The following is a 14,309-nucleotide window of genomic DNA, read 5'->3' on the forward strand; positions in this document are numbered from 1 at the left end:
ATTTTAGAGACGGAGACCAGCTGTAAGTTAGGGTTCCTCTCAGTGGTGCAAGTACAGTGATATGGTCCAGTACGCCGTACCTGTAAGATATTTATAGCCGGTACTCCGTACCACAAAGATACAGAAGGAGCAGAACATGGAGCTTCCCAGCAGCCCCACGCCAGCAACTCCACACCAGAGGACAGGGCTGAGGGCAAGGCTGGGAGTGGTTAGGCTTGCTGAGTGGCAAGGCTGGGCTTTCCCAGGAATCACAGTGGTGAAAGAAGCAGAATGTGCAGCTCCTCCAGCATGGCTGTATCACCCCAGCCTTGACCCCAGCCCTGTCCTTTGGTGAGGCTGCTGTACTGACCCCAGACAGGAGACGCAGCTGCGTGGAGGGGCTGGGGGCGGGGCTGGTACAGCCGCCCTGGAAGAGCTGCCGGTGTGAGGTTACCCAGGGGCCCCATGTTCTGCTTCTTTCGCCGCTGTGGTTCCAGAGAGCCTTGCGGTTCAGAAGTCTCCAGCGCAGCGGGAGGAGGACTGAGCCCCCACCCTGGTAACGTGGGATGGATCATGGGGAGGGGATAGGGAGAGCGCAGGCGCCCCCAGCTGTGGGTGCGGCAGGGAGGAGTCACGTGGGGAGGTCATGTGCTCCCCTTTAGCTGGTGTGTCCCCCCCACCTTTGTGTCCCTCCGATGAGTGCAGCATACTGGTAAGAGATGAATTCTACTTGCACCACTGGTTCCTCTGAGTTTTAGGTTAATCAGATCCATTGCAGTTGTAGGAGGAGTCTGTGGCAAAGTTCAGACCCAGACTGGAACTTCCTCAAAGTTCAGAGGTGTTCGGATCTGGGGGTTTGAAACAGGTTTATCTGAGCTGGAAAAAAAACAGCCAATGGAGAATATGAATGAGCTTGGAAAATCATGACATCACCAACAAATACTCCATACCCTTTCAGTGTATTTGTCCTTCTGGATCGTTTGAATCAGTAGAATATATGCATCAGGCTGAAGAACCCTAGAAACACTTCTTAAAACTAGAAAGTGCAAGTTCAGAGAGAAATACTCCAGCAGATCTGTCAGGCTGGTGAAATCTGGTCAGTGTGTATTAATGAGGCAGTTGTGTTGTTTTGGGCAAGTTTATAAAGCAGCTTCTTGTAAATATGCAGGTGGAAATCATCCTTCACTGTCTCCTCCTGAATGAGAAATGTTCTGTTTGAACTGAACCAGGGACCTCAGCCATTGGTGATGGAGTTTTCCTTTTATTTTTTTTATTGTTTTTTTTTAAGGGAAGCAGAAGAATCCATCTTACATCACACATAACACAAACCTACACTTACTCCTGACACACATCAACACAACACAGCCTAGCCTACACTTACTCTAGACCTAGTCAGAAAATGGTAAATATTTTGTAGTCTCAGTCTAGCTCCCAGTAAACAGAAACAGAACGTCACAGAAACCATTAGCATCCTCAGCAGAAGCCATAGTGTGAATGAGCCATGGAGCTTGGACTCCCCTCCCACCCCCAAAATATTCCTTCCTTGCCAGGATGGGCTGAGAGTGTGGGGCGAGCTTGCACAGTTACTGTCTGGGCTGTACCTATTCTATGAGCTAAAGATCCAGCACAGTGGTGGACAATCTGTGGCCCGTGGGCTGCACACAGGCCGTCAGGGTAATCCACTGGCGGGCCACGAGACAGTTAGTTTATATTGACCTTCCACAGGCACGGCCACCTGCAGCTCCCAGTGGCCGCGGTTCGCTGTTCCCAGCCAATGGGAGCTGCGGGAAGCTGTGTGGGCCGCAGGGACATGCTGGCTGCTGCTTCCTGCAGCTCCTGTTGCCTGGGAATGGTGAACCACGGCCGCTGGGAGCTGCGGGCGGCCATGCCTGCGAACAGTCAATATCTCGCGGCCCGCCAGTGGATTAACCCTCACGGGCCACAGGTTGCCCACCACTGATCCAGCACCTTTTACCAGCGCTGAATGTGACAGACTGGCAAAGTGGGTGGCAAGTCTGGTGCCAGGCCTGCTAGAAGGTAACTGCCTCTGCTGCCAGAGAAAGGACTTTCTCTTTTAGGGTCAGTGGTTGAGGCCTGTTCTTTGGTGTGGAGGTTCAAACCCTACTGGCAACTTAGGAAGGAGTCTTACATAAACTCACCCAATAGACAGAGGGGAAAATAAAATAAGCCCAAAAGCAAACATCTATTTCTTTAACAGAGCTTTAAATGACAGCTCAGACCTAGTGCCTGATGCTAATCTCACACTGGTGTAACTCCATCAGCTTCAGTGGTGTGAGGTCAGGATTGGATCCCAATCACTTTGAACGCCATCAGGAGTACTTCTATCGCTATTCTATTCACTGTTCTATCATGAAGGTGTCCTGACAAAAACACTGCCTCCTGCTGATGTGACTATCATGTAACCTACACTAACCTACTATGCGGCTTTGTCCCCTTCTAAGGATTGGATCACGCAGAAGTTTGTCTTAGTCTGCTACTGCCTCCCTTCTAAGGAGGCTGGTCTTTTAGCTTAAGTAGCCAAAGCTTATGCTTTTTACATCTAGAGGTCTTGAGTTCAGACCCTGGATATCTCCTCTGGGTCGGGGGTGGTGTTGTTGTATCCCACGGCAACAGAAGTAACATGCCAACTCAGATCTTTAATGACTAGGATCATGTGATGAGAGAAGATGGCTCAAGGAGGCTTGGGCACCATCCACTTAAATTAAAGAGCCTAGCATCTTTCTGAAATCTTGACAGTTTTTAATTTCAATGAAAATGACACTCAGTTCTTCATGTCATCCTGGTCTCCATGCATAAACTTCCTGAGTAAATTCTCAGGAGAGATTTCCTGGAATGCATCGAAGATCAGCCCTGATTTTCACATTTCAGCATGTAAGGTATCTGCATTGGCAGTGTTTCTACATTCGTCTTACCCTTACTGCCATCAATCATTTGCTTTTCAGAATTCACTGAGTGTAGAGAGGGGACAGGATCTTTAAGGACCTAAATGACCTGTGGGGGTCGGGGGTGGGGGGAAAAAGAGGGTTGTTTTGTATTTTTGTTTTCTTAGTGTAGGAATCAACTTTCTGGATGGTTGTAGCATAAATAAAGTTACTACAATCCCTTTTCCCTTTACGCCTGTGTCCACGGGATTAAGGTATAATTTAGCTCTCTGGGTGGAGAAATCTATTCACAATGCAGCACGTGCAGTACCAAAGACAAAAAGATTGTGCAGTGAGGTATTTATAATTTGATAGCATACATGGTGCTGTGCAGAACTGAGAAGAGATAGTCCCTTACTCCTCAAAATGTACTGTCTCTTTTTCAGACCCACACTGAGGTTCCAAATGTTTGGATGTGGGTTGCTCCTTATGACAAAGGGGCATAATAAGCACTCAGCTTCTCTGCCTGTGGCACATAATAGTCTAGTCTCCTGTGGGCTGTAATGCTTTGGTCTCATTTCAGTTGTTGGGTTTGGTGTGCAGGTGGCTGGATGGTGCTGGTGGCCTGTGAGATACAGGAAGTCAGATGAAATGAATCGGTGGTTCCTTCTGGCATTAAACTCTGTGACTGTGTGATGCTCTTGCTCTCTTTATCCCCTCCCTAAACTGAACAGCCTCCTGGAAATAACAGCATCATTCATCCAAAGATTAAATCCACAATACACACAGTGCCTTGATCAAGGTTACACAAGAAGCCTGTGGACTAGAAGGCAGGTCTCTTGAGGCACCATCCTGTGCTCTAACCACTAGACCACACGCTCTGTTCCATGAAGTGATGTATTTTCGGAACTGCTTTAAAAGCAGAAGAAACTGCCCTGCTCCTCACTGCCATACTAAATGGAAGACTCATTTCTGGTTCCAGCTTTTCCTTGGCATTTGACTGACAGCCAACTTCCCTTCACTGCCTGGTCACTGGAGCTGATTAGTATGCGAAAGGGCCCGCCTCACATTGAGAGATGCAGCAGCAGCAGCAGCTTGCCGAGCTGTCACACTCACACAGGCTTCTTATCTGCACTGGCTTGATGAATTAAAAAGCAAGCCAGCCAGCAAGAAAGAGAAGGAGAGAGAGAGAGGGGGGAAGAGAAAGAGAGAGAACCTTGCAGCCAGCATTTGCCTTTTGGGTTTTTTTTTAAAGGAAGGATTTTGCGTCTGAAGTGATCACTGCTTGTGATGAGGCTTCACTTAGCAGGCTCCAGAATGAGCTAGAGGCGGCAGATAGGGGGATAAACAAACAAACAAACAAAAAATCAGACCAAACCCAAATACCAACCAGCAAACCAAACCAGGAACAGTTTTCTCCTTTATTCTAGCATGGTGGATGTATGGACAGTCTTACAGAGCAGAGGTTGACATCTCCAAATCTACCAGCCCCACATCTTGAACACTACAGTGTTCTGCATTGCACCATGACCTTGGATGTTCAAACGGTGGTCGTTTTTGCAGTGATCGTAGTGCTGTTGCTTGTGAATGTCATACTCATGTTCTTCCTGGGCACTCGTTAAATGGATTTTTTCTCCTGAGCTGTTGGGGGCTACTGCCACTAGCAATTCAACAAGAGAGCGAGAGAGAGAGAGAGAGAGAGAGAGAGAAAGGACAGAGAGAGAGAGAAAGAGAGAGAGAAAGAGAGAGAGATTTCTTACTGAGGGGGGAAAACGCACTGAGCTTCAACATGGCCTCGCTGTGATATGTATGACGTTGGTATATTATCTCTCCGTAAATCTTTTGTCATGTCTTGTCTTTTAAGTATGCCTGTAAGTGTAGCTGCTTATTGCCTGGATTTTAAATGTGATAAATAATAATAATCCATTCATATATCTCTTGGTTACAGATAGCTAGAGACAGCTGTACATACCTAGATAGAAACAGAGTAAAAAAAAAAAATTGTTAAAAGAATAATCACTACGTATGTTGTTTTGATTCCTTTAAAAAATACGGACTCCTGTTAAGAACAGAATAGGGATTTTTTGGTCAACATTTCTTGCAAGCAGTTAATGTCGAGTGTCTCTGAGAGCAACTATGTAGGTACCAGGTGAGAGACGGTGTGTATTTAATTGAATCTAGAGCACTGGCCGTTTTTAAAAGGTGGAAAGAAATCCTAGCTGAGAAATGAATGTTATTAAATCTTTGCTAAAATAGCATTCAGCCGCAAAAAGGGGAAGAAATTTGGTTGATTGATTCATTTGTGTTGCCTTGACAGTGTGACTGGAATACTCAATGTTCAGTCCAGAAGCCTCCAAATTCTATGTTCCCACCAGTTTAGCAGAGCTCTTTTCTTTAGATATATAGCAGAGAATGAAACATAACCAGCTGGGTTTTTTTTTTCTGTTTATGTGTGTTTCATATCTTTGCAGAATGGGAAGAGATCAGAGATGAAAAGTAATGCATGCTTTGTTTTCCTGTGTTAAATCAACAGATGCAAGGGTTTTGCTCTTGTTTTGATTTTTTTTCCTAAAAATATTAGTTAGGCTTCCTTTTTTTAATGTACAAATGAAAAATCTTTGCCCATCTCAGGGATAACAGGATTCCAATATGGGCAGTTTTTGGCGACTTCATTTACATTGATTTTCTTGAAAATGAAGTGCTAAGTTACACATTATAGGCTCAATGAGAAGTTGTCCACTAGTTCAAGGTCCTTCTGTTAGGAAATGTCCAGAGCAAAATGAAATTGTTTGCAAGCTGGGTAACAGGGTGGTTTTGGAGGTGGGTTTCAATGCACAAAGTTTAGTAGCAATACAAAATGTGCTGGGAAGAGTAATAGCTTTTCTCCATGCAAATACCATACACAGAAGCAGTGTTTCTGTGTGAAATCTTGTCCACTCTTTATTTATTATTTCTGCTACAAGAAAAGATCCAGGCTTGCTGAAATAAACAAATACAAATTAAAATAATCACAGCATGTTTTGGAAATGTTTGCGTCTCACGATAATATTAACTGTGAGTGTATTTCTGTGATAATATAGGCAGTTCGAACTAGCTCCATCTGTCTACATTATTTTTCCTATGTAGTCCATTAGCTGGAATAATACCTATTCACAGAGCCATAGATGGAGATATAGATATAGACATATATACACATATATATCCAGATGAGCATGTCAGTTACAAGTTAAGCAAAAAGTTTTGTGTATAGTTAAGTGGATAGTTATAGTAGTTAAGTGTCAAAATTTGAAATTAAAACAAATGCTGCAAATCTGACACTTTCAAACCTGGCTTTAATGGCAAATACAGGGAAGAAAAAAAAATCACTAGGGTCAAATGTTGTAGCATTCAGTCACGTAAACCAGCAAGAAATGTTTAATCAATATAGCCAGTTTTAATACATATTTTATCTATTGATCTATAATAACTCCATAAATTGTGACACAATCCCATAGCAACAACTCCAGTGCCTGCTGGCTGTCTTTCCTTTTACTCACTTGTAGCTATCCATGGAACAGGTGATTGCTTCTGAGTGGGTCTTCTTTTATAAAAATCATCATGATGATGGTTTGGATCGCTTAACAAGTAGAATTTGCTTTGTTTTCTATCTTAGCAATCTGATGTCAATATACGCATGGGTTGGAGAACCTCTTGGAACCAGATTGAATGAACATAGGTGACCATGAAATGGGAATTCTTTGCCTGGGATTTCTCCCCTTAGAAAACTAACAATCAAACAACCCCCCAAAATGATTTGATTTAATAATTTTGAATGGCATAGTTATTTAGAGGAGTAGGGGAGGAAACATAAAAACCAAAAATCAGGGAAAAAAGCAGAGAGAAAACTGGTCTTAACTGTCTGAATTTTTTTTAAGGTTAGATTTTGGCATGAAGGTTTACCTTTAAATAAGATTTGTACAAGGAATGCTTGGTAACTAATGTGTATTTACATCTAGCACACTCACATTCCTAATGCAGAGATTCTGGCTGACATTTTGCATTCTGGAAATGTGTGTGTATATGACAGCGTATGTTAGAGTATGTGTGAGCATGCTAGTATGTGAAGGGTCTGTGTCTGAGTGTGTTAGCTTGTATGCTACAATTTTGATTCCATTAGTGGTGCGGTTTTGTATTTTGTGTTGCTAGGGGATTAAAATGGGGGTACAGTGTGTGGAATGAGGGGTGCCAAATGCTACATTCAACTCTAATAATTGTAGAGTGATCACTGGGTATTGTTTTTTTTTATTTCATTTTATTTAAAAATAAATAAATCTGGAACCTGGACATTGGAAAATAATTTCAATTTCAATCTTGTATTTTATTTTCCTGAAGGCTAATGGAATCAAAGAAAGCAGATTTATATGTAACAGTGTGAAAATGAAAGCTTGGGAGTAGAAAAGTTTGTGTGTCATTTAGACAGTGTTGTTCTTATTGTATGGGTAGGGGTTTCTCATAGACTTTTGGATGCGAAGGGAGGAAAAGGGCATTAGAAATGAGTCTGTTTTTTCCCCAGCCTGTTCATTAAAGGCCAGTCTTTCAAATGGCCCTCAACCCAGCCTCTACAATCATGTCTTGGTGATGTTGCAACTGCAATTCTGCATTTAAAAAATATAGCATTCAGCCGTCTAACTGCTTGATTCTCAGGAGCAATTAGCTAGTTGTCTTTATTAAAGAGGAAGAAATATCACAATATTCCACATTCATGGTCCAAGCCATGACTGCTTATAATAATGAAGTGGTGTTAGTTGGGGTGACAACATGGCTAGATGTCCATATTTTATTACCTTCACTCTCAAATAATTGCGCTTGCAATTTCAGGACCTGATCATACAAACACATATGCATATGAGTAGCTTACATACTTGAACTCAATGGGTCTATTCAAGTTACTTGCATGTATAAGTGTTTGCAGAGTTAGGGTCTCAGAGGCGGTTGTGGAAGTTTGGCCCTTTAAGTGTCTCTTTCCCTCGATCTGAATAGGGTGTGCTTCACTTTTGTGGGAACACTCAAGCCTGAAATAGGTGAGAGGGGAAAGTTACCTTTTAATTAAAAATAAAAGAGAGAAAGAGAGAACATCCCTTCTGTAATATGCTGGCCATGAAAATTACCCCCTATTAATCCCATAAAAGCTTTCCATTGACTGCTACATGTATATGTTCGAGCTGGGGTGACTGGAGACCTAATTCACTCTTTGTCAGCTTCAGCAGGATTCAATGTTATTTCAAGAAAATGCCTCTGACTGTATCATAGCAACCCTTGTATCACACAGTACATAAAAAGTCCATTCCTCCTGAGCTTTAATCCACCTTCTTAAAGATCCAGGCACCTTTCTAGATAAGGGGAAACACGGGTGCATATTTTTCCTTCCCGATGCTTCAGAAAAAGCGAATATGTCACCATTATCAGTACTAAACCTATTATTCTTTCCATTCTTCAGTGTGGTTTTAATTCTGATTCTTTAAGGCTAACAAAAGGGATTAAAAAAAAAGCTTTTGCCACCCCTCTTGATATCCCCCCCGTCCGTTTTAAATCTCACATGACAAGTAAAAGGGGACGGGACAGCTCAGAAGTCTCTGACGTGATTGTTCTTTTCTGTCCTGCCATTTGGATTTTACCCTGGGATGGCAGCAGTGCAGCATTTGTTTATGCTTTATAGTGAATGAAGAGCTGAGTAGATTCCAGTCCTTTTGTGGGAACGCAGAGGTGCTTTCTCATCCCATAGATGAATGTTGTTAAGAGCTGCATGTTCACCTGACTCCTGCCCCCATCTGTTTGCATAATGTGGTTATATTTCTTTTTGGATCAGGTATTCAGTACACAGCCCAACTGCTGTGTATAATGTCTGAAGGAAAATTGCCAAAAATCCATGTAAGTTTTTTTTTAATTTGTTAAATTAACAGAACCCATCTCTTCTTTACTGTTCATTTCATTGTATTGTTGTTCTTTTATTTTTATTTAGTGAATGCTGGTTGTGATTGGAGATATAGTTCTTAATTCTCTGTATACCGTGCTTGCCTGCTTGCATGTATGTATCTATGTACCTATGACCGTTCTGTATTTGTATATGCTATATATTGTTAGTAATGCATCTGGGTAGAGGAGGAGGGGTTGTCTTTTTTTTTTTTGTATTCACAATGTATATCTTTCTGAACTGGCTACAGTAATTGTATTCATTGTACATCTCATCTAATGGGATGTTCTCCAGGCTACTTTATAAGTTGTGTCATTTGCTCTCTTTCATATGAGATATTCCCAACAGTCCAAAGTTAGGAAGATTGAGGGGAACTATCAAATTATTATCAATAATAATAACCGTGCTGCTGCAGAGAGGATGTGTTTGTCTTGGGGGTCACAGCTGGTGACTGGAGGACAGGTCTCCAGGTAGCCATTCCCAACTCTGCCACTGACTTTCTGAGTGGCCTTGGCCAAGTCACTTCACCTCTTTGAGTCTTGGTCTCCAGGGCTGTAAAACTGGGATGATGCTACATCAGTGGAGTATTGTGAGGAACGATCAATTAATGTTTTCTCATATACTAATATGTCATTTGAATGTAATGTTTTATTATTCTATTCAAACGGCTGAGCTGTGTGGGGCATTAGTTGGCTAAAGGGCGTCTGCCCATACCATAAGCGGTTGGATTTAGTATTTTGTTTTAAGGGAATCCTGTTCTGGCCTGTGAGCTGTAGTGATTTATGCTGCCAATTAAAAATAGATGCTCCTGGAGGAAGAGCTGCTGAAGAAACCATGAAGGATCTTTTTTTCATGTGACTACGAGCTTTTCCCTGAGAGAAAAAAGATTTTATTTTTAATTCTAGAGAACCCTCAGACTGCTGGGCTCTCTGTAACTCTTTCTGTGATCGTTGTCTTCAAAGCATCATGCAGCCTGCTTTTCCACTCAGAAAAGCGCTTTTAGAATATTACCTTCTGCATTGTCAGGACCATCCACTGGGAAGACGAAACTTGTGGCAGAAAGCCCTCCAGAGAATTCCCATTGATGAGTGTGTCTTTAGGGTCAGGAGGCTTTGTCAATAGAGGATAACCAAAATTAAAGAGAAGCCCGAGGAACTGTGTTTCAAAGGCAGTTAAAGAAAGAGACGTGGATTTGTGATAGCAATACTTATCATGGTTTATCCATACTGTATCCTAAAGTGCTGTATAAGGTCCTTTAGCTGTCTTTATCCCCGTTATAAAGATGGGGAAACCAAGACAGAGAGGTCACATGGTGAGTTAATGGCAGAGTTAGGAAAAGAATCAAGGCCTCCTGATTCCCAGTCAAGTGCCTTATCCAATATTCCGCACTTCCTCCTGAGTGTCAGAGGTGCACTTTAGGTAATCATGCAAAAGTGTGGATGCCTCTTTGAAGCTTATATTAATTTTATCTGAATGTTGTTATCTGGAAACCTCATGAGAACAGGCTTGATTTTGAGATTTCCAAGATGGCCCTATTTTCAGTTTGGTAAGGAGTATCTTTCTCACAGCTATTTTGGGATTTCCACTTCTCCTTCAGATAGAATCCAGGAACCATGAATGCATGAAAAAATTAAGTATATGCCCATGCCAGTTTCGGAAAATGGATAATGGTGGCTAAGAGGCTTGTCAGTCCTTAGCCTGAACAGAGACATATGAGTTGATATTACTCGATTGCTGCCTGTGATTGTCTCTGTCTGTTCTGAGTGGAAGCCTAACTAAAATATGGGAATGTGTTTCCAGCCCATTTCCTCTACTTTCTGGTCTGATTGGATATAGGGGTAACTGCTTTTTCCCTGCTGCCCTGCATCAGTAGGTGACACTCTTCTTTCTGAGTCAGTACTGAAGCAATGCCCCAGCTACCTCAGGGGATGGTGTGCTGCTTGTGTTTTTTATTTTTCTGGCGTCCCATATGTAAACTTAGGCTCCTGATAATTTTGAGTCATTAGCTGGCTCATTGCACTTTCATGAGAATAAGTATGTGCTGAGCAAATGTTAGTTTGTATTTTGCCTGCATCAGTTTCCCCTTCAAATTTCAATGTGCTCTGTTAATCTTTACGTCTTGTGCTAAGCTGTCATGTATTGTTGCTGTGCACTGTTGAGCAGCTGCCACAATCTTCCCCAGAGAGAGCTGCATTTTTGCAGTGGGTGAGGTGATTCGTTGTACAGAGTTTGTTAATCTCTTCTATTGAAACGCACTGCATAAAAGAAAAAAAATATTTTAGTTTATTTTCTGCTTGGAAGTACAGCCAATATCCGTTACTCTCGTTTTCATATACATGTGGCAGCCCCACAAGTTGGCTTTTATAAAGAGATGTCTTACACATAATGATGAGGATAATTGTCATTGACCTCACAGCATGACAGTTATTCAGGGGGATATCAAAGTATCTTTTAAACGCCCAGTAGCAAATCTTGAGAATCATATTATTTAAGTCAAAGTCTGTTGATTTATATTTTCTTCCCAATTTCCACCTTTTTTCAAATACTTGGGGCATTTGCCTGAATGAAGGTCTCTATTACTAAACGGTGAACTTTCTCCAGGGGCAAATTTCTGAATCCACAGTCCTGTTTGTGACATTGTAACCGGTTGCTGTAAAAGTGAGTGTAATGTCACAAACAGAAGACTTTAGGAGTGGAATCAGCAGAAGAAATACATTATTTTTTTAAAGGAACATCCTGGGAGATGTCTCTAGTAATTATTTAAAAAAAAAAAAAAAAGGTACAAAACAGCCTCCTGCCTAGAATAAATAAAATACACATTTGAAATAACAGCAACATAGGGCTTAGTCTTTTATCTTGCTAAGCTGTGGAGTTATTTTGCTGGTAATAGCTGGAGAAAAAGTTTTTTGACATCTTAAATGAACTCACTGGGACAGCAGAATGAAGATTTGCTAGTATCCTCAGGAGAGGATTTTTCAAAGAATTCCTATTGACCAGATTTCGTATGTTAATGTTGACGGCACTGTTCCCTTCTGTATTAGTTAATTCTCTTTGTCTGGCAAGATTTATGCAATGGGTTGTGTACTGTAATTTCTATTCTGACACTAAATTTATATTTAGGTAATGCTTGCTATCTAAAATTCCTTCTCTGTGATTCGATAAGTTACTGATTAGTTTATGTGCTGTTCTCCTTCCTTACCTGGCTGAGGTGCAGTCATTTTCATTGTAAGCTTGCAGAAGTGTGATTAAGCTTTGGTGGTTGTTTTTAATATGCATTCCTGGGCCCAAGAGTAATGCAGGTGCTTTGATTTTCTAAGCTTCCATCAAAATTCTGTTTAAAAAGCACGCACTGTTAGAATGCTTTCTGGATCTGAATGGAATGTGTTTGAAAGCTTCGGGGAAGCATCAGTTTGTTTTTAATGGCAACAGGAATGTTTACACGAATCTGATCTAGAACTGTGAATTGAAATGCACATTTATTACCACAGTTGTGTGTGTGTGTGTGTGTGAGAGAGAGAGAGAGAGAGAAATACCTGTGTTAACCATATACTAGATTGACTATATGTGTGCATTTATCTGATTTTATATATATATATAGAGAGAGAGAGAGAGAGAGGAGAGAGATACCTATATATATAAAAAGATACACACAGATATTTTATATATATATATATATAAAAGAGATACACACACTTGCCTCTGCACATGAGGATGAGCCTGCACAAGTAGCTTTCCCTCATTTTGTCCCTCAGTAGGACCAGCCAAAGTGGGAAGCAGAGACTGTTGCCACTGAGAGGGGATATGGAAGGTGGTGTGGTGTGAGGATGGAGCCTGGGTGAGTGGACTTGGCCTGTGAGGGGAGGAGTGTGCACACCCAGCATCCTTCCGAAGGCAGGCAGGTACTGTCACTCCAGCCAGGCTTCCTCTAGATCCCCAGGAGGAATCCTGGCTGCATCAACCAAAACTCCTCCCCGGCCACAGACGGCCGCGCTGTTCCTCACCAGCCTTCCAACCCAGATAGTGGCTGAAAGCCACAATCTGGCCTGATTATACACCAGTGCCAAGAGGAGATGGAAGATGAAGGAAGTTAAAAGGAATGAAGGTGTTGGAATGAGTTATGGGCCACATCAGTCTTCCACATGTAGTGGGCATCACACCTGTGCTGGAGAAAAAGGCCTTGTTTTCAGTGACGGCAGCTTCCGGACCATGTCAGGCTCAATTCACTGGGGGCATCAAGTCTCAGGTTTTGAACAGCATCAACTGTAATTAACAGGGAGAGGCTGCTATAATTTGGGAGGGTTTAGGCAACAGCTGGATGGGATGTTCAGCCCCTCTGGTTAAGGCTAGATGAATCTCTAGTCGCATAGCGTCCAGGGCCAGATTGCACCAATCTGCTTGAGAGCTGGGATTCTGTAGAGACATTTGAAAGTCTTTCCTTTTGGATTAAAAATTTTTAAAAAAGAGCAGCCCTGGGAGGAGCTAGTTTATTCTCTTTATTTACGGCTAAATGTGTGACAGAAACGATTAGAAATGACTGTTAAGAGGAGACAGTCCTCTTCTGTGCAAATCATGAGAGCCCTTCACAATTGTTAATAGAAGCTGATTTACACTGCAGCCCCCCACCTTGCCTTACGGCACCTTTAAGGATCCTCCCACCAAAAGATCTCCGCAGTACTCCAGGAAGTGGTGTTGATGATCCAGCACATGGTGCTCTCCTCTCTGAGTCAGTACTGAGCCATTAGTCCAGCAGGGATGTACAGGGCACTGTGCTGGGTCAGCTGTCATTTTTCTGATGAGACATTAAACTCAGAATTGGACTGCGGCTAGTCATCAAAGCCACTTTAATGGCAGGTATTGCAAGGATAGGGGGTTGTTATGGGGTGTTTGCTCCAGTGTTCTTGTTATCTTCTCTTTCCCTCCTCCCCCAGTTTCAGTAGGGCATGGTTTTGTTGTTCACCTCCTGTTTTGTAGTGTTGCTATGTATTGTTAAACAGTTGCTGTGTTTCACCCCAGAGGTGGCTGTCTTTCAGTGATGGTTTAAGTAATCTCTAGGGTCTGTTTTGTGTAAGAGTTTGTTAGGTTGCCTCTCTCACACGCACACACACACTCACATATGTGTGTGCATGCATATATCTATATCTATAAGTATGTGTGTGTGTTCCCTGATATGGTTTGATAAATATGAGGCAATGGCAAGGCAAGTGCATGTTACATAATCTCTGGGAGTGAAGAAAACGTTGTAATTCATTAGGAGGCAGGCCTTCTGCAGGCAGCATTTGTTAGCATCATTTAACCATTGATGTGTGTAGTTCTGCCAACTGGCCATGTTTTTGTCATATACAGTTGTGTCTGATTTGAAAATCTGGTTACACCAGCCTTTGGTTTTGTTATATTTTTAAAGTAAATAATAATAATTAATAATAGCAAAATCTCAGGATGAGGATGATGGGTCTTCCTTTGCTTTATGTGTCGCCTGCAAGGAATCTTCCTTCCCCCTT

General features: G+C 42.1%; 2 protein-coding genes across 12 annotated transcripts in view; both read left to right on the plus strand.

The window, feature by feature from the left end:
* ARHGEF9 (Cdc42 guanine nucleotide exchange factor 9) overlaps positions 1–14,309 on the plus strand; it is a 308,240-nt gene that overhangs the window by 147,254 nt on the left and 146,677 nt on the right. For 2 of the 11 annotated variants that reach the window (XM_073361046.2, XM_073361047.2), the window contains exon 1: positions 8,522–8,768. The exons of 6 other annotated variants lie outside the window; for them this stretch is intronic. Coding sequence is in view for 2 of the 5 variants with exons in the window: in XM_073361047.2 (XP_073217148.1) it covers positions 8,739–8,768 (30 nt within the window). In the remaining 3 variants the exon portion in view is untranslated. Of the gene's footprint in view, positions 1–4,448; positions 4,669–8,521; positions 8,769–14,309 lie in introns of those variants that run through there. 3 more of the 11 variants (XM_073361043.2, XM_073361048.2, XM_073361049.2) reach the window with 3 other exon arrangements.
* On the plus strand, positions 3,968–4,483 carry LOC140917712 (uncharacterized). The gene has a single exon (XM_073361073.1). The coding sequence runs from the start codon at positions 4,304–4,306 to the stop codon at positions 4,481–4,483; it is 180 nt and encodes a 59-aa protein (XP_073217174.1). The 5' UTR covers positions 3,968–4,303.

The sequence above is a fragment of the Lepidochelys kempii genome, chromosome 9 (assembly GCF_965140285.1).
Source record: "Lepidochelys kempii isolate rLepKem1 chromosome 9, rLepKem1.hap1, whole genome shotgun sequence".
Taxonomy (NCBI): Eukaryota; Metazoa; Chordata; order Testudines; family Cheloniidae; genus Lepidochelys; species Lepidochelys kempii.